The following is a 23,650-nucleotide window of genomic DNA, read 5'->3' on the forward strand; positions in this document are numbered from 1 at the left end:
ATGTACCTAATTAATTGCACTAGTTAGTTGGGTTTGGGTCTTGAACCACTTCACATTGGAACAATGGGCCAATGAGCCTGGTCATGGGATGCTCTTCTAATCCGATCCCGTTAACATGTTAACATACGGCCCGTTAGTAAATGTATCGGGTCATACCCTGGCTGAACCGCACTTAAAGCCTGATGGCCCGAGCTCTAAAAGGCCTGAGCCTGAGCCTGAGCCTGAGCCTGAGCCTGAGCCTGAGCCGAGCCTGATGCCCACCCCTGGGGGTCATGAGCAAGCCCACGTGTCATATAAGTCATCAGACTATGAAGCAGACGTGGCAGATTTAACCCCCCTCTTTATTAGCGGGTTTCGGATATATCTGCTCCTGTGATTGAGGCGCACTGAAAGTGTCGGCGACGTGGGCCCGAGAAGCCAATCAAAATCAACACGGACATTGAATCTCCATCGTCAACGGCACACCAACTCGTAAACATCCAACGCTCCAGATGGAACGTAATTAGAAAGCCCAGCCTTCTAGAAGGACGAAAAAGTTCGATAACGCGGTAGCTCCCACCGATGGACGTCCGTTGACATTTTGCTCAGTTTTGATTTATTTCTGTGCCTTGAAAAGGCGGGACGCTGGTGTCATGAAGCAGGACAGGATAGGAGCGGCCATGGACAGCAATCGTCCTCCAAAAATGGGCGACGACAAGTGCAAGAAGCTGCGAAGGCTCTGCTTCGTCCTTCCCGCGGACCTAGACGAGATGTTCGCCAGGTTCTACGCGTTTGGCGGCAAGGCGGGCACCACGACGACGACGCTGCAGAGGCAACCGCTGAACCGGCGCCTCCTCCACCACCTCCGCCGCTCCCTCCACCGCTTCTACGCCCTCAACTGGTCCTCCCTCTGGCACAATCCCCCCTGTTCCAACCCGAGACGATTCCGAGACGAGACCGAACCGGCGGCGGAGGAGGAGGTGTTTCACGACACGGCCGGGGTGGTGCTTTCTGGCAAGGTGTGCGCCGGCAACAACCCGAGGATCTTCAGCTACGCAGAGCTCTACGTCGGGGCGAGCGGCTTCAATAAGGACGAGCTGCTCGGCAGCGGTGGCTTCGGCCGCGTCTACCGAGCTTTGCTGCCCAGCGACGGCACGCTGGTCGCCGTGAAGTGCGTCGCTGAGAAGGGGGAGCGGTTCGTCAAGACGTTCGCCGCCGAGCTGGTGGCCGTCGCGCAGCTTCGCCACCGGAACCTGGTGCGCCTCCGCGGCTGGTGCGTCGAGTCCGACGAGCTCCTCCTCGTCTACGACTACATGCCCAACCGGAGCCTCGACCGCCTCCTCTTCCCCCGCCAGGCGGCGGCGGCGGCTCCGCCTCTCGGATGGGACCGGCGGCACCGGATCGTGGCCGGCTTGGCGGCGGCGCTCTCCTACCTCCACGACCAGCTGGAGACGCAGATCATACACAGGGACGTGAAGACGAGCAACGTCATGCTCGACTCTGATTACAACGCTCGGCTCGGAGACTTCGGCTTGGCGCGGTGGCTCGAGCACGAGCTCGAGACGCCGGCGCTATCCAGCTCGCTCTCGTCGTCGTCATCCTCCTCCGCCCACTGGCAGTTCCGCCTCTCTAACACCAGCAAGATCGGCGGGACAATTGGGTACCTCCCACCGGAGAGCTTCCGGCGGCGGAACACGGCGACGGCGAAGTCGGACGTCTTCAGCTTCGGGATCGTCATGCTGGAGGTCGTCTCCGGCCGGCGAGCCGTCGACCTCGCCTTCCCCGACGACCAGATCATGCTGCTCGATTGGGTCCGCCGGCTCCACGACGCCGGAAACCTCCTCGACTTGGTCGATGATCGGGTGATCAAGGACGGATCCTACACGAAGGCAGAGGCGAAGCGATTGATCCATCTCGGCCTGCTCTGCTCGCTCAACGAACCGCGCTCCCGGCCGCCGATGAAATGGGTAGTCGATGCGCTCTCCGGCGATTCCGCCGGACAATTGCCGCCGTTACCGTCGTTCAATTCGGTGCCCCCTTACGTCTCTTTATCTTCATCTTTATCCAGCGGCACCACCACCACCACCCACACAACTACAGCATTGTCCTCTGGTTCGAGCATATACATCACCGCTTCCGACGCAAGCCTCGCGAGCCCGGACGGCAACAGCTGGCAATCCGGCATGATTCCGGCCGTCGACACGCCGCGGGAGATATCCTACAAGGAGCTGATCGCGGCCACCGGAGACTTCGCGGAGGCGAACATGGTGGCGGAATTGGACTTCGGCACCGCCTATCACGGCGTGCTCGACAACAGCGTGAGGGTCCTGATCAAGCGGCTGGGGATGAAGACGTGCCCTGCTCTCCGATCCCGGTTCGCCGCCGAGCTCACCAACATCGGCCGGCTCCGCCACCGGTACCTGGTCCAGCTCCGGGGGTGGTGCACGGACCAGGGGGAGATGCTCGTCGTCTACGACTACCTCGCCCACGGCCGCTCTCTGAGCAAATTCCTCTTCCATCCGGGCAGATTCGTCCTCCCCTGGCGCCAGAGATACACCATTGTCAAGTCGCTAGCTTCTGCGGTTCTGTACCTCCACGAAGAGTGGGAGGAGCAGGTCATCCACAAGAGCATCACCTCCTCCTCCATCTTCCTCGATTCCGACCTGAACCCCCGCCTCGGCGCGTTCGCGCTGGCGGAGTTCCTCGCCCGCAACGCACACGGCCACTCGATCGGCGGCAACACGGACTCCGTCCGGGGGATCTTCGGGTACATCTCGCCGGAGTACATGGCGACGGGGACCGCTACCACAAAAGCCGACATATACAGTTTCGGCGTGGTGCTGCTGGAGATCGCCTGCGGCAGGATGGCGGTCGATTTCCGGCGCCCTGACGTGCTGCTGGTGAAGAAGTTGCACTCGCCGGAGGCCAGGGGCTCGCTGCTCGGCCTCTCGGATCAGAGGTTGGATGGGAGGTATGAAGCGAGGGAGGTGCTGAGGTTGTTGAAGTTGGGCGTGGTGTGTACTGGCTTCGATCCTGATGAGAGGCCGAGCATGAGGCAGATTGTCAGCATATTGGATGGCAATGATCGGTGCCTCAACTCGTTGGTGAAGGCGTGCAAGGAGGAGAGCAAGGAAGTGTGGGATGCCAGGAATGCTGCTTCTGTGGCTATTGTTAAGAGAATCCAGGCTCTGGGTATTCATTAACAGTGGTTATAATTAAGACTTGAGAGAGTCCAGGCTCTGGGTAGGTTTTCTCTCTCTCTCTCTCTCTCTCTATGTATATAGAATGCTTGTAGGTATCTTTTTAAAGTTGGAAATAATTAAATAGTGGAGCAAGGTTGGTTTATTTTGAGGCACAGTTTGGAAGACAAGAAGTAACGAGAATCTGGAGTGGTATGGGCTTCTGCTTCTGTTTATGTTTCATGTTTCTATATTTGTTGCCACCTGTTTGCATGAGTAGGAACTCCAGTGGATGCATATGATCAGGCCCCAGTACTTTACAAAGTACTAGGACATCACAAAACGCAGAAGCCCAAAGGAGGGGTTGGCATAGTGGGGTGAGGCTTTGGCTGCTAGATGGACGGTCAAGGTTTGATTCTCATGGGTGTTGCCCTTTTGGGCAAGCTGATGCCTAGCATTGGCTCTGGCATTGAAGGTCTTAGCCTTGCCGACATGACAACCAAAGGTATGGCAGGCTGAGTCACTGTGGTCAGGTCTTCGCATCGGGTGCAGTTTTTTCAGGTTATATACAGAGAAAAAAAAATACAGAAATCGCTTATAGTTTGTGTTTTTGTGTTCTAAACAGAAAATCGCTGCTCATGTAGTGATTTTTTGCTGCTCATGTAGTGATTTTGTGTGTGTGTGTGTTTCACAAAATGGCTCCTCTTGGTGATTTTTCATGTTTCATGTGACCCTAGTACTTTGAAAAATACTCAGCCCCATCACCCAACCGAACCCATGGTTAGGAGGGTTGGCTTGAGGCCTTCAAGTTGAATAAGGATGTTGTGAGTTCGATACTCAAGGTGAGTGTCTTTTGTTGCAAGGCTGAAAGTACGGGGAGACTTTCTTGATGGGTTAAAAGAAGGCACCAAGAGCTTTTGCATGCACCCATAAAGGGGCTTACGAGGGAATTTAAGGTGCAATCACATTGCACAAATGTAATGTGTTGTTCTACCTGATCACCCTCCATCTGCTGTTGGCCCACATTCTGACTGGCTGTACAACAGAAGGTAGAGGGTGATCAGGCACATTGCATTTGTGCAATGCGATCGCACTGGATCCGGCCTCGTTGTGATGAGACAAATAAGCCCATCCCCAACTGTCTTATATATGTGGTTTCATTCTTCGTCAAGAAAAAAAGGAGAGGACAATCACAACCAAAACTACCTCTATTTACCAATGGGGGCTCAGCTTGTTTAGTAGGAGCTGTTAGTGCATGTCACCATGTGTTGGGACGTTGCAAGTTCAAAACCCAATGGTATGTTGGGTAACTGGTAGGGGTCTGCCTAACCCCAGCTTGCCTTTCAAAAAAAAAAAAACTACCTCTATTTAGCTGTCAACTTATTCTAGAAAACTTCAACACTTAGCAAACAGAGGATAGAAAGGTAGCCTTTAGGTGTGAAACCACTGCAAGCCATTTTGGTTGTGGCTGAGTCGCGAGAGAAAGTGCCATGCCAATGTCTTTGGCTTCTTCCCATTCGAATGAGACTACTTTTTTTAGTTTTGGCTAGGCTAAGGGGAACCCAGCTCCGACCTTGCAGCAAGGGACACCATCACCGGTTTCAAACTCGTGTCCAGTCAACTTGGTGACATTCACAAGTCGTCCTGCAATTCTTTCCAATGGTGCTGTTTCTCTGGGGAGACGAAAATTTCACTGATGTGTAGTCAGTGCGCTAAAGACAAGGTGATGTGTAGTCAGTGCGCTAAAGACATCATTTCAAAAGCGTCAAAGCTGCATTTCTTGTCCAAACCTGCTCTTATTTATTTTCGGATCTTTACATGCCCATAAATAACTCAACCTTTCCACTCAGTCCTTTGGTTTTGGTCTTCTAGATTTTTCCAAAGCCTTGACCTTAAAATAGAAGATGAGATGCTACGCCTAATGCCACACTGATTTTTCTATCAGTGCTTCTCAACGAGCTGATGCTTACAAGTAAACAAGCTGAACTTAACTACCTCGAGACCTTGCAGTCAAAGTTGAATCCATGTGCTGCTGGAGGCTACAAACAGCTTCTTGCCTGCACTACATGTCATTCCTTTGTAATGGGATGGAAGGTTTTCCTGATCACTTAGCTTGGGAAAACTATATCTGAATCTATGTCACAGGGACTCGGCTAATAGGGCGCCGCACCCGCATCAATGTGACGCGACCCGGGTGCGAGTGTTGCAACAGGTGCAGTAAAAAACTCCTGGGTACGGGTCATTTTTGTTCAATTTTTTTTTTATGTCGGTGAAAGGCAGGGAGGAGGAGAAGAAGAGAGAGAACAAGAGAAGTAAAAAAAAAGAGAAACTAAAGGAGAAAGCGGTACCTTCTTTTCTAAATTGTAGAAGGAGAGAGACAGTGGTGGGGTAAGGGTTCCGAAGAGAGGAAGAGAAGGGCGGTGGGTGAGGGTTACAAAGAGAGAAGAAGAGAGGAAGAGGGGTGGTGGGTGAGGATTACGGAGGGAGAGAAAGGCTGAGGTTACCTAGAGAGAGAGAGGCATGGGGGTGGGGGTTACCAAAAAAGGGAGCCAGAGGTGGGGTGGGCTTACCAAGTGGGAGAGAGAGGAGGTGGGGTGGGTTACTAAGAGAGATATGTAGGGGTGGGGGTTACCGAGAGAGGAAGAGAAAGAGGCAGTGGGGTGGAGTTAGGGGTGTCAGCTAGTCAGGTTTACCCATACCAAACCCTATACGGTTCGGGTAAGGTGACAAATAAGAAGGCCCAGGTTCGGATCTAAAGGTCCGGTTAATACATGGACCTGGGTATAGTTTTTGAAATTTTATGTCAAACACGGACCCGACCCGAGTTCCGATTAAGACACAATTTTTTAATGTAAAAATGATAAAAAATATTATTTTACCAGATATGTTGAGGTTGGTTCATGTAGTTCTTATCAGGTTTGGGTATAGTTTCTCTTGTAGTAGACCCGATTAGATCTGGATCCAAATCCAATGTCATGCCCAGAAATCTGGTCAAAGTCTGACTTCACCTGGTCCGAACCAAACCCGACCAGTTAACACCCTTAAGTGGAGTTAGTAAAAGAGAAAAGAGGGGTTTGGGTCTGAATCTAGATCCATATTTGATCTAGACCACACACATGTAAACAATTAAATGAGGCTTGACAACAGCCTGAAACTCTGTCGGAGATTAGAAATAACAGGAAATTATGTTCATAAGAATGTGCTGTCAACACATGCATGCATGTCCTCCAGTGTTTTTGTGTGTATATATATGTATGCATGTGCTGCTCATTGATGCCCACCCTGTCAAACATCTATTTGACTTCCGTTCGTTATGGCATCAGCAGAGTAGATGAGCAAACAGCAGTTTTAAAAATCATGGCTTTAGTATACTCACATCTGTAAAACCAAAATACGGTGATCTCCCTTGACCAATGAGATTGTTTCCAATTTGCAGGGGAGGATGATTAAATGCTAAAACGCAGTCAATGCAAAAATTCAAGGTGAACCCGCTTCTATTGCAAGTGACAGGATCCGAGTACAATCTATTTCAAACAAATATACATATTTGATGTTACAATAGACTGGGAAGGCCATACCTTGTGCAAGAAGCTAGCAACGCTTTCACTGATATCAGCTCAGATACTGTACATCTTGGCGAGCATCGCTCTCCCAGACCAGTGATTCGCTGTCGCAGTATATAGGCCTTGTTCTTTTCTTTGCCCCATCTTGCAGACCAATAGTAGAAACCCTCCCATAGCTATCATTAGATGTCAGGCAGCTGTCAACAGAGCAGTCAGTAATTTGAGTTTGTCGGTTGATAGATTTCTCGTCCAGACAAACTGCTGCCATCTCTGATAGTGAGGCCAAATTTGTGGTGTCACAAGGTGCAGTAAGGCAATCGTTAGATACCTTGATTGCCAGTTCAGACAGTTCTTGTCTTGCAGCCTCTAGGCCAGTTGAAGCCATGTTCTGGTCCGCAAGCACCCTACAGGCTTTCTCAAGTATAGACTGGAGATACTTTCCTTGGGCTTCAATCCGGAGCTGGAGATGTCTCTGAACCTTCTTGCGGCAAAAGCAATCAACACAATCACAAATGAGAAGCAATAATCAAGAGCAAATTTTGAATGCATAACAAGAAAAAAAACAACCTCCAACTGCTCATGCAATCTTCTTTGGACTTCCATTTGAACTCGCAATGCCTCGGTAACCTGGTAACCACTGCACAAGAATAGAATTTAATTGAAACTGAATATGAGATGTGATTGCTGCTATTAGTTGACAAGTGGCATCTTAAATCTTACTCGTTTATTTCTTGTGGCACCATTCTTGATGAAGAAGTGCCCTGATTTTCAGAAAGTCCAGTAGCTACAATAACAATGTAGAGTTAAATCATACAACACCAGTTAAGGATTAGGGTGACAATGGATCACACGTGGGTATTCCAAAGACCTGAATCAATCCGATGAGGAAAGAAACCTTAATCCTGAAAACTTGAGCCTGGATCATAGATGTCCATTTGGATCACTTGGATGTGGGCAAACATTTAGATATAGCAGCAAAGAGATTTATGAAAACAAATAAAAAACATCGTTTTTTTTCATTTGACTTGGATCTGACAACAAACTGTGACAAGGATTTGGATTTGTTTTCTGACTGTTCGTGGGCCCAAGCACATATGCTCTACCAAGTTCCAAAACAAAATGTACCTCAATCAGGCCTTAATCAGACCCCATCGTAGCCATCAAACAACTTCCCATCTTTAAAAACATTTGAATAGAACGAGTTTTCTGTTTCATGAGGCAGCCTTTTGTTACAAGGGAAGTTCAAAACATAAGTAAACCAAGTCTCTTAGGGGGTGGGGGAAACATACCAATGAAAAACTGCAAATATTTGAAAAATAAGGGAAAGGACAGGCTAAAAGAAACTGTAATTGGTCCCAATGTCATTCTATGCCCCTCAAACTTAAGCATACGTAAAGAATAAATGAAAAACAGAAGGGTATAATAACATGATGCATGAGAGAGCGAGAGAGAGACCATCCCTTGAGCTGTCACTTAGTTCTTTGCATGATTGCTTGCCTAACCGGTATTTCTGCAGATTGAATCGCCAAATTGTCAAACAGTTTCTGATAAACGTTATTGTGGTGCATGTCTAAGCAAAAACCAATTTTTATATGCAGAGCAAAATACATAAATGTATAAATAAATTAATGAAGTAGTTACAAACTAAGTACTGCAAACTTCATTGTCACAGTTACATGACCTATTTCCCAGCAAAGGAATAACATCAAACAGCAAGGATTGAGAATTTCAAGGGAATAAATCAGTGAAACCTGAAGATGACTCTTCAAATGATAGAGAGTAAGACCCTTTACTCCCATTGTTCTCATGATGGTTTTAGGTGTGGCTTCTGCAATCACAATTAACAAAGTAAGCACCATACACGGGGAGGAAAATCTTGACCAATCAAAAACACCCAAAAACAATGAACTGAGTCAAAATGGATAGTCGAAATCAGGGAAGCATTATTCTCAGAAATATGAAAACATTATATAGATATTTTGCAAAAAGTGTACTCTCACCATAAATAAATAGGAGAATGGCACTCTTCCTCAACAGCCATTGATCCACATGGCTAAAAAACTAGAAATTCATTACTCAAAAATGAGGGATTGCTTCAGAGATAGTGGTGACATAATGTCACCACACTAAATCACAGTGAAGCAAAAACATCTGCAATTCTGCATGTTAACAACAATCAGCCCAACTACTCAGCATATGGATGCATGATTGTAGCTACAGTTTCAGTGGAAGGTCAAATGGCTCTACCGGTGCATCCAGTAAGCACATATTACCTGAGAAAACCTAATGCCACTTCAGTCCATCTAGTTTCAGTAAACAAAACTACTTGCTATCTTGATATATTTAAGCATTAAGTGTGACTTCCCGTGGGCTCAGAAATGCTGGCATGTGTGTTTTCTTGTCGTCTGAAATATTTGAAAGATCAGAAATAAAATAACCCATGATAAAATGTCTGGGAATATGGAGTCAACGAACAATGTTTGGATAAGCCGCAGAGAAAATTTTCTAAAGGTTGAATGGCTACAAGAATCGATTAGCTATATATATGTGAATCAAGTGGGGGCTGACCCCTGGTTCCTGGGTGCCACATGAAGCAGGGAATTTTTCTATTTGGATAGTGTGACGGTGTAGGCACCAAAATTTTTATAACGGCCACTCACTAACATCTTTAGAGACGAGTATTTGCAGGTACCCAGCAGGAATCAGATACCCCTCAAACTCGGACGGCAAAGGAGATTTTGCCGTCCATCTAGATGACAGCTTTCTGTACTGTCGTCCGGTACTGGAGATGGCAGAATGGAAGTGTCGGCCGCCAAGGGATGGCACAACTGTTTCACTGTCCGCTATGCCGAATGTGGAGATAAGCTTCAAGCCTTATCCCTATCTCTTCCCAACCACCCTGTGTGTTTCTCAGGGTGAGAGGACTCCTCACTCTTTTGGATGAATCTTATCCCCATTTGGCATAGACTCAGATCCATCTGGGATTGAATCTATACCCAGAAAATCCAGTAAAGATCCTGTTCTGAACTCTATATATAGGAGTTCACCCCTATAATCTGATCATCTAAAAATCGCGTACCCAAGTGTTGGCCTTGGAGAACAAACCTACTCAAGCCTTTCCTGCACTCTGTCTCGAACCATTGAAGGACACTCGTACATTGAAGGACACTCGTACGTACATGGAGGTGCTAAGGGAGAAGGAGCCTAAAAGCTAAACGGACCCTCGAGTCCGAAAAAGGTATTTTTCAGATCCCTAATCTGTTTATTTTGATTTCATTTCTCTCTGATTGATGCTTATACACGTTTTCATTTTATGTACATATCTGAATATGCAACGGTCCGATTTGAGCTACGGAGATCGAAAAACATGTTTTGACTTTACCTTTACTTCGGGCAAAGGACGGTCAAAGCTTGTAAATGGCGTCACCAAACTTTAACAAAAGGATTTGCGTAATCCGTGTAAGTCCCATCTTTCTCAAACATTCAAATATTTTTATCGACAGATTTTGAGCATTAACGAGCCCAAGATCTCCATTTTTCGGGTTTTATATATGTTTGGACAACAAACCCTATTTTTTCGTCTGCTGACGTCTTGCCGTCCAATTTCTGATAGACCCACCGTTCAGTAGACAATGTCATACGGCAGATCTGCAGACAGCGCCGTCTGCAGACAGGGTCATCCGCTATCTGCAGTGACTAGATTACCTGCCGTTTGGTGGCTTTTTCGGCCGTTCATCTTTGTCATCCGCTGTGAAATGGTGAAAATCTCATCATCATTGCTTCGTAATGGACATTTTAATTTGATTTTCTGGTAGATACTATTCAGTTTCAAGGTTTTTAGTTGTTTTCATTACAAATATAGACCTTTTTAAATTAGATACATGCATAAACATTGGGTTTAGGCCTATTACACTTTAGAAACCCCTGCAGAAGATTTTCATGTCATATAAAAAATAGGAAAAATAGAACCTCCAGCAAGTAGGGATTTGTGTGGGACTTTATCTTGATCTCAATGTGTGTTCTTCATTTTTTATGTCCTACTCTTAGGAAAAGAGCTTTTCTTTTATTGAATTTTTTTTACAAATTTTGTCCTATCATTCGGATCCCCCTACTATGTTAGCTTAGGTATATCGATGGTGGTACCATGGGAACCAGAACATCCACACTAGTACCTTTATAATGTTATCTTGAGTATATCGGTGTGGACCAGAAGGGAACCCTGAACTTCAGAACCCAAAAAATCTTGCGGATTTGTGGATACATCTTTCGAGAAGGACTAGGGTACCCATTATTTTTAAAATCTATTATTAATTGTTTAGGCCTGTGTGAATCAATTGCTTTGGGTATAATGAATACCCGATCTAAAGCCTGAAGACTCCAAATTTAATCAATCCTAGAGGTGAGAATCTCACGTATGGGATGCCACCATATATGATGTCAAACATCATATTCGATAAGGATCCTAAAGAAAGGACTCATACTAACATTCCTAATGAGTCTATGGACAACCGGAAAAGAGAAAAGGCCTTGATGTTCCCTAAGTCCAGCTCATGTCGGTACCTTTATTGGTCACGTAAAGTCCCTCATGCGGATTACGAGATGGGTAAATTTAGCATGGATAAATCTACAAAAAGACGAATCTCAGGGACCTCACATTTCAAAGCTTGATCCAAAGAACGGCACCCTCACCAGTCTCATAAAAGTCTTAATGCGGGTTACGAGACAGACAGTTCTAGCACAGATGAGTCCACTGGGAGACAAACCCCTAAGACCTCGCATTTCAAAGTTTGGTTCAAAGAAAGGGATATGCTAGCATAAGCTAGACAGAACGTGAAAATGCTGGAAGAAAAGATGAAAGAAATTCAAGAACAGTTAGAACGAGGGCAGAATCAGAATATGAAAAGGCATGGGCCGACAAAGAGACCAGGAGGACCAGACAGACTCTGGAGCCACAAGAGAACAGAGAGTACAATCAATGAGGAGAGTCCCAGGTATCTGATGTGGAGATGAGAGTTCACAGACCCAGGCTGACTCGTCCAGTCTGAACCATGTCATCTAAGTCGAACAGAAAGAACAAATTACTAGAAGACATGGTTCAGAGCCTAAGCTCGAGAATGAGATATATGAACATACAGCAGAGAGAATACCCCATGGATGACTTTCTGCCAGAGGGATACAATGATGAGGATGATAAGACCCTTCAAAAATTCCTAAAGTTTAGTAAAAAAGGAGACTCAATGACTCATATGTTCCTATTTATGGCAAGTATGGTCAAATATCGAAACAATGATACGAGGCTAATTAATGTTAAAATATGTAACATAATATATAATATAATAATATGATATATTATTATTATATTACATATATTTTTTATTTTATTTTTTATTTTTTATGTAATAAATATTATCTAGTTCACATAGAACCTATGTCACAGGGATTCGGCTAGCAGGGTGTCGCACCCACGTCGATGCGACTCAACGCAGGTGCGAGTGCGGCACCGGGTGCGGTCAACCCGACCCTGGGTGCGTTGACCGCACCCAGGGTCATTTCGGTCCATTTTTTGGATTTTTTTTTAAAAAAAAATTGCCCTATGAAATGGGCTGCAGAATTTAAAAAAAAATTCTTCCCCTTGGTGTCGGTCTTGTCGATGATCTCCAGGTACAGAAGCAGGAGCTTCTGCACCGTGTGATCCTCTGACGGCAGGACGTACCAGACGATCGTGATGAAGAGTTGGGGCAGGGTCTCACTGTTGAGCAAAAGCATGATCGAATTCTTCAAGGCGTCGATTTTCGCGAAGACATCGTTGCCCTCGAGGGCGGTTTTGATCTCGTTCGCGAGGGCGAGAGTGCCCTTGTCGAAGTGGACGAGAAGGCTGCACGATTTCTCCTTCTTTTCCTGCAAAACCCTAACCCCAATTGTCGAAATCCTACCAGGAAGGCCGCAAATCTGATACGAAAACCCTAGTTTTCCGAACCACCACCGCAACTACAGATCGACGGGAAGGAAATGAAGGAAATTGTAGATCGGGAAGTTACCTTTACGATCATCAAATTTCTGGGACTCTCCCAGAGATTTCGGAGAACTCCGTCAGAAATCGTAGGAGAGATTTGAAGCGAAGGGCGCACAGGGAATGAAGAGCGAAGGAGAGAGTGGGGAATGAAATGGAAAAAATGACCAAGGGGGAAGTTTTTGTTTTGTCCTTTTACTGCAAAATCCTCCGTCACCCCATCTCACAAAATATTTTCGTTTAACCCCTTCCCTCAACTGACGCGTGATTACTGATAAACCAGGTCGGATCTGACCTGATCTCGACCCGTACCTATCCGATAAGATTCGGGTTTGTTAATAAATAAATAGGTCCAAATCAGAATTTAGATCAGATCATATGAGATACTGTTAATTTATGGAGCCAATTTTGATATACTAAATTTCATACCAAACTCATGTCTGATCCAAGTTTCGCTCATTGTACCGTAAGTTTGAGGGGGAGTGGTAAAATATGTAATATAATATATAATATAATAATAATATGATATATTATTATTATATTATATATTTTATTTTATTTTTATGTAATAAACATTATCTAGTTCACATAGAACTAGATAATGTAATTTGGTCAAGTTTTGGTTGGAACTTGACCAAATAATCTAGTCGTTGGAACTAGTCCAACGACTAGATTTCTAGCCGTTGGACTAGTCCAACGACTAGAAAGGGAGAGATCCTTATGAGCTCTCCCTCTTGCTCTTGTATAAATAGGGGTGCAACCCCTCTTGTTTAATATATTTATTGTAATGCTTTTCAAGCATCTTTTTACATAAATAAAATTTATTTATTTATGTGTGTTGTTCCTATTATACCCTTTTTAAGGGTTTTGCTTAAAGTGTCTTTTAGACACTTCTTTTGAGTGTTTCAAGGGCGATCGTTGATGACCTCCATTTCATTACATGGTATTAGAGCTACGGGAATACTAGATCTTGGAGAAAAGCTGTCTCGGTTTCCGTGCCCTTTGCGAAAACATTTCACCACTTGAAGAGAAGTGTTTTATCACTTCATTGGAAGAGCTTTTACGTCTTGCATCTCTTCTCTTTTATTGTTCTTCTCTTCTATCCCTATTCTTTCTCTCCCTTTGTAATCGATGGATGACAATGATAAAGTCGCCATCGTTCCCATGAAATTAAGTGATATGAATTATGTAACATGGGCTTCAATCATGAAGCACCATATATGGGGAAAGGGTCTTTGGTAAGACTATCTCTTACCAAAAAAAGGAAGATAAAGAAGTTCCTCTATTAAAAAAGGAGAAAATCAAGGCCCTAGCCTCTTACGAGAAAAAATGAAAACAGTGGAGAATGACTCATGCAAAAATAATGTCATGGCTTATCAATAGTGTTGACATTAAAAAGTGTTCAAGTCTTGCCAAGTTTGATCATGCCGATAAGGCATTGGAATACCTTAAAAATATGTATTCTCTTAAAGATATTACTCATGTGTGCAACCTCCAAGAAAAGGTTTGAATAATGACCCAAGGAGATAAAACGATTCGTGAATACTACAATGGGTTGTCGGAACTTTGGGACGAACTTTCTCTCTTAGAACCAAAGTGGCATTGTGTCGAAGACATCGAGCTTCGCCAAAAGCAACTAGATGCTGAACACTTTTACCAGTTTATAACTGGATTAAGGCCGGAATTTGAAACCACAAAATTAGCCCTTCTTCACCGGGGAAAAATTTCTTCCATTGAAATTATTGAACTAACAATGGAGAAAAATCGTCTCCGGAAAGGCTCCTCTAAAGTTGATGATGATTTCGTCCTAGCTGTGTCTAGGCCTGAGAATCATACTCGCACCTACAGGCCACCTCATTTTGGGAGGCAAAATGGCGAGTTCGATAAAAGAAAAGTGATTTGTCATCACTGTCATGAACTGGAGCACTATAGGCCTCAATGTCTAAAAATTAAAGAAAATAGATGAAAAGAAGGTTGCATCAGTTGAAGAATCAAAAGACCAAGATGCACCTATTTCTATGGCTCAACTTATGGAGATTCTTCAGCCTCTTCTTCAAAAGGCTTCTTCTTCCGCTGAAACCTCAACTGGAGCTGCAGTTGCATCTATTTCCGGTCCAGGTAACTTCCCTTGGCTTTTAGATTTTGGTGCCTCATTTCATATGACCCCACATTTTAAATGCTTATCCAAATGTTTTAAAAATAACTCAAGTATTTCAAAAAGTCTTTACAACAGATGGAAAATCTCTTGAAATAAAGGGAGTTAGGTGTTTTGAAAAAACCAAAACTTTTTGTGTTTCAGAAGTTAGATATATCCCAAAACTCAATTTGAATCTCTTATCTGTTTCTCAAATTTCTGATTATGGATGTAATATATCCTTCTCTTCTGATGGTTGCTGGATACAGGATCGCCAGTTAGGGAAGCTGATTGGGGAAGGCCATAGAGAAGGACTATATTACATGGCCTTTTTGGAACTACCCAAGAATGCTTTTTGCTTAAATGTTCATAAATTGAAAACAGACATATGGCACAGAAGACTTGGCCATCCTCATATGTCTAAAATCAAATATTTTCCAAGTTTTGGAAAGTTTTGTAAATCAGAAAATTTTGTTTGTAAAGACTGCATTCTTAGAAAAATGAAAAGATTACCTTTCTTAAGTAGAACTTTTGTCTCTTCAAAACCTCTTGAGTTAATACATTCGGATGTTTGGGGACCCGCACCAGTAATTTCTGAAGGTAGTTTCGCATATTATGTCGTTTTTGTAGATGATTTTACTAGACATACTTGGATTTATTTTCTTAAACATAAATCTGAAGTTTTTACTCACTTTCAAATATTTCATAAAATGGTCACAAACAAATTTCAAAGTAATGTCTCCATTTTTCGCATTGATTCAGGGGGAGAATTTATGTCTGGGGAGTTTAAAAACTATCTTAATTCATATGACATTATTCATCAACGATCTTGCCCAAATACCCCGCAACAGAATGGTCTTGCAGAATGCAAACATCGTCACATTATGGAGACCACTCGGACATTGCTAATAGCACGCCAAGTGCCAAAAGGGTTTTGGGTTGAAGCAGCTTTAACTGCTACTTATCTCAAAAATCGAATGCCATCTTCTTCTTTAGCAAACATATCTCCGATTGAAAAACTTTATACCTTAGCTCCAAACTACTCCAGACTAAGAGTATTTGGTTGCAAATGTTTTGTATTTACAAACAAAAACTATAAATTCTCTCCTCATGCTATTCCATGTGTCTTTTTAGGATATGCCGAAAACCAAAAAGGGTATAGATGTTACGATGTTCAAAATAATAAGTTATATGTGTCAAGGAATGTGACCTTCCTTGAAAAAGAAAATTTTTTTGAAAGTGAAAAATCCAAGAATATTACTGAATATTCCTTTTTAATTGACTTAACTTCCTAATCCGATGAAGAGGATTTTGAATGTAATATTGGCAATGATCAAAGCCCTACTAGCTAGGAACATGATATTGAAGATCAAACTAGTAGGGATGTTAGTCTTCAGTATTCAAGACGAAGAATTGGAGAGCAACGCCCCCCATGTGTATTAGAAAGATTCTCTGAAGCTCCCCTTCGTAGAACTTCTAGAATCTCTAGACCCCACGGGAAGTTTGTGTCTTATGAATCCTTTTCACCCTCATATAGGGCAGCTCTAGCTTTAATTCAATCCTATGTTAAACCTTCCTCATATCTTGAAGCCAAAAATCATGCAGAATGGATTGAAGCTATGAATTTAGAGCTAGATGCGTTAGAAAAAACCAATACTTGGTCCATCCAAGATCTACCTCTTGGAAAGAAACCTATAGGTTGTCGATGGGTCTATAAAGTCAAAACCAAAAGTGATGAGACCCTTGAAAGATATAAGGCACGACTTGTAGCCAAAAGCTATGCTCAAAAGTATGACATTGATTACGAAGAAACCTTTGCTCCTGTGGCCCGAATGACCACAGTTCGAACTTTAATTGCCTTAGCCTCTATTAAGAAATGGCCTATATTTCAAATGGACGTTAAAAATGCCTTCTTAAATGGGAGTCTTGTTGAAGAGGTGTACATGGAAGCTCCTCCTGGTATTAGTCTTCTTAAGGATAAAATTCTTCGTCTTGATAAAGCACTTTATGGTCTTAAAGAGACACCAAAAGCCTGGTATGACAGGTTTAATCATGTTATGACTGATATTGGTTTTCGTTCTTGTTTGACTGACACTGCCTTGTTTATTAAGCAATCTGATGCAGGTATCATCATTCTTCTTCTTTATGTGGATGATATGATCTATCACTGAAGGTGACAAACAGGGAGTTGCTAATATCAAAACTCTTCTTAAAACTCATTTTGAGATGTCTGACCTAGGACTATTATGATATTTTCTAATAATAGAAGTTGCTTATTCCCCTAGAGGGTATTTGATATCTCAATCTAAATTTGTTTCTGACATTGTTTGCAGATACTCCAGAAGTAGTTAATGTTAAGATGAAAATTGATGATGGAGAACGACTTGAAGATCCTACTCCACTTAGACAACTTGTTGAAGCTCTTTCCTACCTTTCTATCACTCGACCAGACATTGCGCATGTCGTCCACACGGCTAGTCAATTTCAACATGCTCCCACCTCTGTTCACATGTGAGCAGCCTTACGCATTATTAGATATTTAAAGAGTTCTCTTTCACGAGGAATCTTCTTGTCCGCATCATCATCTTTGGATTTAATTGCTTATGTTGATGCTTATTGGGGAGGTGATCCTAATAATAGGCACTCAACCACTGGTTTTTATGTGTTTTTAGGAGAATCTCTCGTATCGTGGAGGTGCAAGAAGCAGCAGAAGGTTTCTCTTTCCTCTACTGAAGCCGAATATAGAGCCATATCAACTACCACAATGGAGGTTGTTTGGCTCCGAAGACTGTTAGATGACATGGGAGCTGAAGCAACACAGGCCTCACGCATGTGCTGTGATAATGAGTGCAATCTACATCGCAAGCAACCGGACCTTTCATGAACGCACCAAACACATATAAATGGATTGTTACTATGTCCGAGAGGAGTTCCTGCACGACACCATTAATCTGCCATATGTTACATCAGAATACCAATTAGCAGATTTCTTCACCAAACCTCTTGCAGTTCCCAGATTTCACTTTCTCTTAGACAAACTTTCGCTCATTGTACCGTAAGTTTGAGGGGGAGTGTTAAAATATGTAACATAATATATAATATAATAATAATATGATATATTATTATTATATTATATATATATATATATATTTTTTTTTATGTAATAAACATTATCTAGTTCACATAGAACTAGATAATGTAATTTGGTCAAGTTTCGGTTGGAACTTGACCAAATAATCTAGTCGTTGGAACTAGTCCAACGGCTAGATTTCTAGCCGTTGGACTAGTCCAACAACTAGAAAGGGAGAGCTCCTTATGAGCTCTCCCTCTTGATCTTGTATAAATAGGGGTGCAGCCCCTCTTGTTTATTATCTTTCTTGTAATGCTTTTCAAGCATCTTTTTACATAAATAAAATTTATTTATTTATGTGTGTTGTTTCTATTGTACCATTTTTAAGGGTTTTGCTTAAAGTGTCTTTTAGACACTTCTTTTGAGTGTTTCAAGGGCGATCGTGGACGACCTCCATTTCATTACAATTAATTGGTTCCCCAGAAGCTTGAAGGAAGAGGCATTTGAATGATTTGCTACCTTAAACCTCCAAAATATAAGAGAATTTAAGCAGGTCATCAACCTGTTCATAGAACGATTTTGCTTTAATGTTGAGGCCCTTCCTACCATAAGCCAGTTGTATGACTTGAAACAAAAGAAAGAAGAAGAGGCTCATGAGTTCATCAATAGATGGCGGTCTATGGCTAGCAGGATGAAGGAGTCAATCTCTGACTCTCATGCCCTGGTCATAGCTATGATATCCTCTCTCAACCTTTACGGAGCCTCATCAGCATGGCTCAGGTCGAAAACTATGTCGACCACATTAAGAAGGCTACCACCTTTGAGGTAGTCATCAAGAAAGGAGTATATGTTGGGTTCTTGAAGCATAATAGGGACAACAACGTCAAATGGAAGTCGGACCCATCTAAGGGTCATGTCAATGCTATCCAAGGCCACCGAAAGTAGGGCAACAAGGGTCAGAAGGCGAACAACCAAAGAACTGCCCCAAAGAACCGCCCCAAAGAAGGCAAACTCAAATGAAAATGGGTACGGTGGAAACCCAAAATAGACTAAGGATAAAGTGTTCTCCAAGTTCCAACAAGCCCAGTCGGATGTCTTGGATCTCCTGTTAAAGGACAGTTTGGTGAAGTTGTCTAAGGTGTCTAACCCACTACAAATGAAAGAAAATGACCCAGCTAAGTACTCTCAATACTATAAAGCCTTGGGGCGTGACACCGAGAAATGTTTTATCCTCCAACACATTATCAAGGACAACATCGAAAGTAGTGACCTGCTCATAAATTAAGAGCAAGAACGGTCCCAAGAAAATGAGGATGTGAACCACAATGAAGATAAAGAAGTTCAAGCCTATGAGCCCAGAGAGGAATGGTTCTCGAAATGGGCCAGCGAGCACAAAGCGTCAACCAACACAGTGGTCCCCATTCCTTGAGTCATCTCATGCAGTGACAGTCCCTGCCAACCATCAGTGGTTCCACAAGTGTGCTACCAATAGGGCATAAAAATACAAAGAAGATACGCCCCACAGAAGAAAGAAGAAATTCTAGAGATGTCCTCTCAGATAACTGTGATTCGCTTGGACCCACCAGATAATCACACCAAAGTCTTCCCTCTTGTGTCCTGCGAGAAAGATCACATCCTACAAAAGGACAGTCTTCATGTACTCTCACTCAAGAAGAAACATCTAGGAGGTTGGGTGAACCAAGTAAAAAAGGTCGCACCCTTATTTCCTCACCAAATCATCTCTTTTTCTAAAAAACCCAAGCACAAAAAGATAGACGATTCTTAGTTTAGAGGTCACCTTCAGTACAAACAAGTCTCTAAATGCCTCAATGGATGAAGAATCACCTTGGACATGAGACAGCAACCTTTTAAAGGATTGGGCAGAAACCAACAAGGCATTACAAAGCCACTCTCAACCGCACCCAAAATGAGAACCCAAGGTCTAGGCTACAAAGGATCTGAACAAAAAAGAGGCAAAAGAAAAAAGCCTGCATGGATCCTAAAATATCACTTCTGAAAAGGGTCTACCACCATCAGTTCAATGGAGGGTCCGATTGCATCTAAGAACACAGGATTGACACATCCACTGCATCAACACAGCCTGAGCACACAAAGGTCCAACAACAATTCAGGGCAGAATCACAATGGTACGGAGAAAAAAGAAAGATCTTTGGCCCCAAGTAAAATTTCAAAACCTGGATTCTCTAAATTAGCCTTTTGAAAATCCAAAAAAAAAATTAAAAAATTCTCAAAATCCAAAAAATATGAATATTGCAAAAATCCAAAAAAAAGAAAGAAAAAAGCCAAGAAAATTCAAAAAGTTTTTTCTTTTTAGGGCCCAAGCTATCCTCTTTATAGAAGGAGTATGTTATTCCTGTTGATAAAACTAAGAAAGCTTTGGTCAAACCCCTTTCTTTGTTTTCTTTGGTCATTTCCAATGACGCCTTTTTTGTCAAAATCATGTGGAGTCATATCAAATGAGTCTAAACCTATACAAAACCCAGAAATAGGGCATTGTAAAGTCATCTAAAGTCCAAATCTTTTAGGCAAAAAGGAACCTCCAACAGCCAAGCATACAAATCCTAAACTAGTCTTGAAAGCTTGGTTTCCCTCTAGACATTGGCAAAACTTCGTTCAACGGCACCCACAACATTCTCCACATCCTAGTTGTCCCAAACACTGCCCCGACCTCATTCGGTGTGTAAAACCCGAAAAAAAATTGGATTTGGGTCGGATCCGGACCCAACCTGAGGCCACCGCCTCTCCTGTCTTTTAAAGATAGCGAGGCAAAGGGGGGAGGTTTCTCAAAACCTCCTTCCCCTCTGCTCTCCCGTTCTCGCTCCCACGTCTCTCTCTCTCTCTCCCGACCGCCTCTCCCACTCTCCTCGCGTCTGCCGAGTAGCCGCCACTGGCGACCCTCCAGGTACGCGTCGCTTTCGCTTCCCCTTTTCTTTTCCCTCGCCCTTCTCCTTTTCTTTCCGTCTCTTTCTCCCTCACTCTCTGTTTGCAGGGGGATGAGCCACCTCACTGCCTCCCTTGATCGCAAGGGAGAGGCAAAGCCCCCTCCTTGCTACCTTAAATCGCAGGGGAGGGGCAGAGCCCCCTCCCTGCGATGTGTGTTGCGAGGGAGGGGCCCAGCCCCCTCCCGATGTCTCTGTTTGCAGGGGAGGGGTAAAGCCCCTCCCTGCATGCCGTATTTGGCGGGGGAGGGGTCGGTCCCCCTCCCTACGTCTCCTTTTGGCAGGGGAGGGGTCGAGCCCTCCATGTGCTCCCTGCGGCCAAGGGAGGGGTCGAACCCCCTCCCTGCACCATCTTTAGCAGGGAAGGGGCCAGCCTCCTCCCTGCTCCCTTTTACAACAGGGGAGGGGTCGAGCCCCTCCCTGCTCCCTTTTACGGCAGGGGAGGGGGTCAAGCCCCCCCCTACTCCCCTTTTTTTGGCAAGGGAGGGGTCGAGCCTCTCCCTGTTCCCTTTTTTCGACAGGGAGGGGGTCGACCCCTCCCTGCACCGCCGTTGTTCAGGGGAGGGGTCGAGCCCCCTCCCTGCTCCTTCTCTGGCGTCAGGCAGGGGCTTCGCCTCCTGCCTGTTCACGTGTTCGTTAGGTAGGGGTCAGGCCCTTGCCTCTTTGCGTATTCGGTAGGCAGGGGCGAAGCCCCTTGCCTCCCCCTTTGTGGCTAACGGGGAGGGGCCTAGCCCCTGCCTCTTTGCTTTTCGGTTGGTAGGGGCAGAGCCCCCTTCCTCTTCCTCGGCATCAGGCAGGGACAAGTCCCTGCCTCCTTGCATGCTCGACAAACAGGGGCGAAGTCCCCTGCCTCCCCTTCGTTGTTGACAGGCCCCTGCCTCTCTTCTACTTTGTCAGGCAGGGGCCGCCTGCCCTCGCTTTCTGAGGGCAGGGGTGCAACCCCCTGCCTCCTCGTAGTTTACCGACAGCAAGTCAGTAGGGGCTCGCAGCCCCTGCCCCTACTTCTTGCGCTTATAGCAGGTGCGCAAGGGCACGATGCCCCTGCGTCTGCTTCCTTCACGTCAGGACAGCGGCAGTGCCCCTGACCTTCTATTTTTGGTATTAGCTTGCTAAGATCGTCGCTTTTGTAACTCGTACGACGAATCTCGCTCACGCTCCACGGCCCGAGCCATCAATCGCCTACAACCGAATACGTCAACAAGCTCGCAACTCCCCAAGGTAGAGGAAGATTGCACAGAGGACTTGAACAATTGAATTGAGTTCAATTAACTAAAAAGGACAAATAAATAAATATATATGCATATATATATATATTTATACGAGTACGTATTTAACTCAAAGACGCGGTTTCACGATCTTTGTCCTTTACTTTCTGTCATGTCTTTACTTTGTCGTCGCGCTTTGTGCCCAGGCTCTTGCTTTTGCAAATGTTTCGTTACTGCCTTGCCATTGCAGATGACACTCAAGTTTTCGCTCATTACATGTGCTATAAAGGCATCCTCGTGGAGGATGCAAGTGGAGGATGCAAGAGGCATTTAGCACTCTCCCTCTTGCGACAAGAGTTGAGTCGAGAGATTAACGATACATCATTGTCTAAGGAGAGGGATCCCTAGCAGGGATCCTGGCTTTTCGAGTGAGCGGTCCTGCAACGTGGAGTTGAACATATCTCGGGTAACCCCGAATTGGGGCTTGAGCGAACTTCTTAGTAGGGGTTCTGTCGAGGCCGGTATCGAGTCATGCGAGACATGTAAATACCACGATAGCGGATGAGATTCTAGAAATCGCATGTCAAATGTTGGCACAAAATGTTGGTTGTTTCAAAAGATAAACAATGTCAAAAGTAAAGTTTGAGAAACATTACATCTTTGTGAAACACTTCTGTTGAGGCTCCTATTGAGGAGCTATACCCCTTTCATCCTAGAGTACTCGTAGTCGTGCACTACAAGCTAGTACTGCGATGATCGGATGAAACGGTTGTGCGATCTCGAACAGTGCTAAATGCACAATGTTGTAAACACATAAAAATAGGATCGCCTTCACAGGTAAGATGCTCATTTGGTCAAAAGACCAGAGCATATAGAATGAGTCGTCAGTTAATTTACCCCTGACGCACTCATTCGCCCTTGTGTTTCTGTCAATGGAGATGATGGATCAATACAAAACTTCAATGGACAGGTTGTTAACAACCACCCCACGGGCAAAGATCCGACCTCCCCAGTCATTGGAGTTAGGGGAAGGGACTACCAGACATTATCCTAGGTGGTAGATCCCATGGACTTCTGCATAAGTTGGATGCATCCGTTGCCAAGTACCTGCCTTTGGGGAATCCTCTCTCAGCTAAAGTCGTCCCCTTAAGAACGGACTCAACTAGCTATTCGGGTTATTGAAAATACATAGAATAACAGACGCCCGAACTAGTCTCAGTTGTTTCTACGATTTGTATGAACGTACCCGCAGGCCAGTAATATCGAAACATAAAGTCTGTTCACATTGATTGATGGGTCATGAGACTTGCTTGTTGTGTGGTAGTCTGCAGCTTACGATCAAATGAATCGTCATGTTGTGTTTGATAGTTGCACTGCTTACTTGCTTTGAACTGCTTACCTGTTTAACTGTTGATCTGCTTTAAACTGCTTAGCATGCTTAATTAATTGCTCTTAATTCAGTTTTCTGTAGTCTCTCTTGTGCACCTAATAGTTTTTCGTGAAACTAACACATTCTATGGGTACAGGTGATGACTAGGTACACCACGGGC

The 23,650-nt window shown here is 44.3% G+C and overlaps 2 protein-coding genes across 3 annotated transcripts in view; one reads left to right on the forward strand and one right to left on the reverse strand.

The window, feature by feature from the left end:
• Positions 1–632: 632 nt before the first annotated feature.
• LOC149833162 (receptor like protein kinase S.2-like) lies at positions 633–3,378 on the forward strand. Its single transcript, XM_090014960.1, has one exon. The coding sequence runs from the start codon at positions 633–635 to the stop codon at positions 3,180–3,182; it is 2,550 nt and encodes an 849-aa protein (XP_089871086.1). The 3' UTR covers positions 3,183–3,378.
• Positions 3,379–6,629: 3,251 nt separating this feature from the next.
• LOC149833163 (protein PHR1-LIKE 2-like) overlaps positions 6,630–23,650 on the reverse strand; it is a 33,396-nt gene continuing 16,375 nt past the window's right edge. The window contains exons 3-8 of one of the 2 annotated variants that reach the window (XM_090014964.1): positions 8,473–8,549; positions 8,177–8,231; positions 7,442–7,505; positions 7,289–7,358; positions 7,050–7,199; positions 6,630–6,918 (exon numbers count right to left, since the gene is read on the reverse strand). In XM_090014964.1, the coding sequence (XP_089871090.1) occupies positions 6,904–6,918; positions 7,050–7,199; positions 7,289–7,358; positions 7,442–7,505; positions 8,177–8,231; positions 8,473–8,549 (431 nt within the window). In that variant the 3' untranslated portion in view covers positions 6,630–6,903. Of the gene's footprint in view, positions 7,200–7,288; positions 7,359–7,441; positions 7,506–8,176; positions 8,232–8,472; positions 8,550–23,650 lie in introns of both variants that reach the window. The other variant, XM_090014963.1, reaches the window with a different exon arrangement.

This window comes from Nuphar pumila, chromosome 7 (genome assembly GCF_984573655.1).
Source record: "Nuphar pumila chromosome 7, dmNupPumi1.hap1.1, whole genome shotgun sequence".
NCBI lineage: Eukaryota > Viridiplantae > Streptophyta > Magnoliopsida > Nymphaeales > Nymphaeaceae > Nuphar > Nuphar pumila.

What these genes read in the sequence shown, in the direction of transcription:
- LOC149833162 (XM_090014960.1), top strand. Translation starts at nt 633, where the DNA reads ATGAAGCAGGACAGGATAGGAGCGGCCATGGACAGCAATCGTCCTCCA.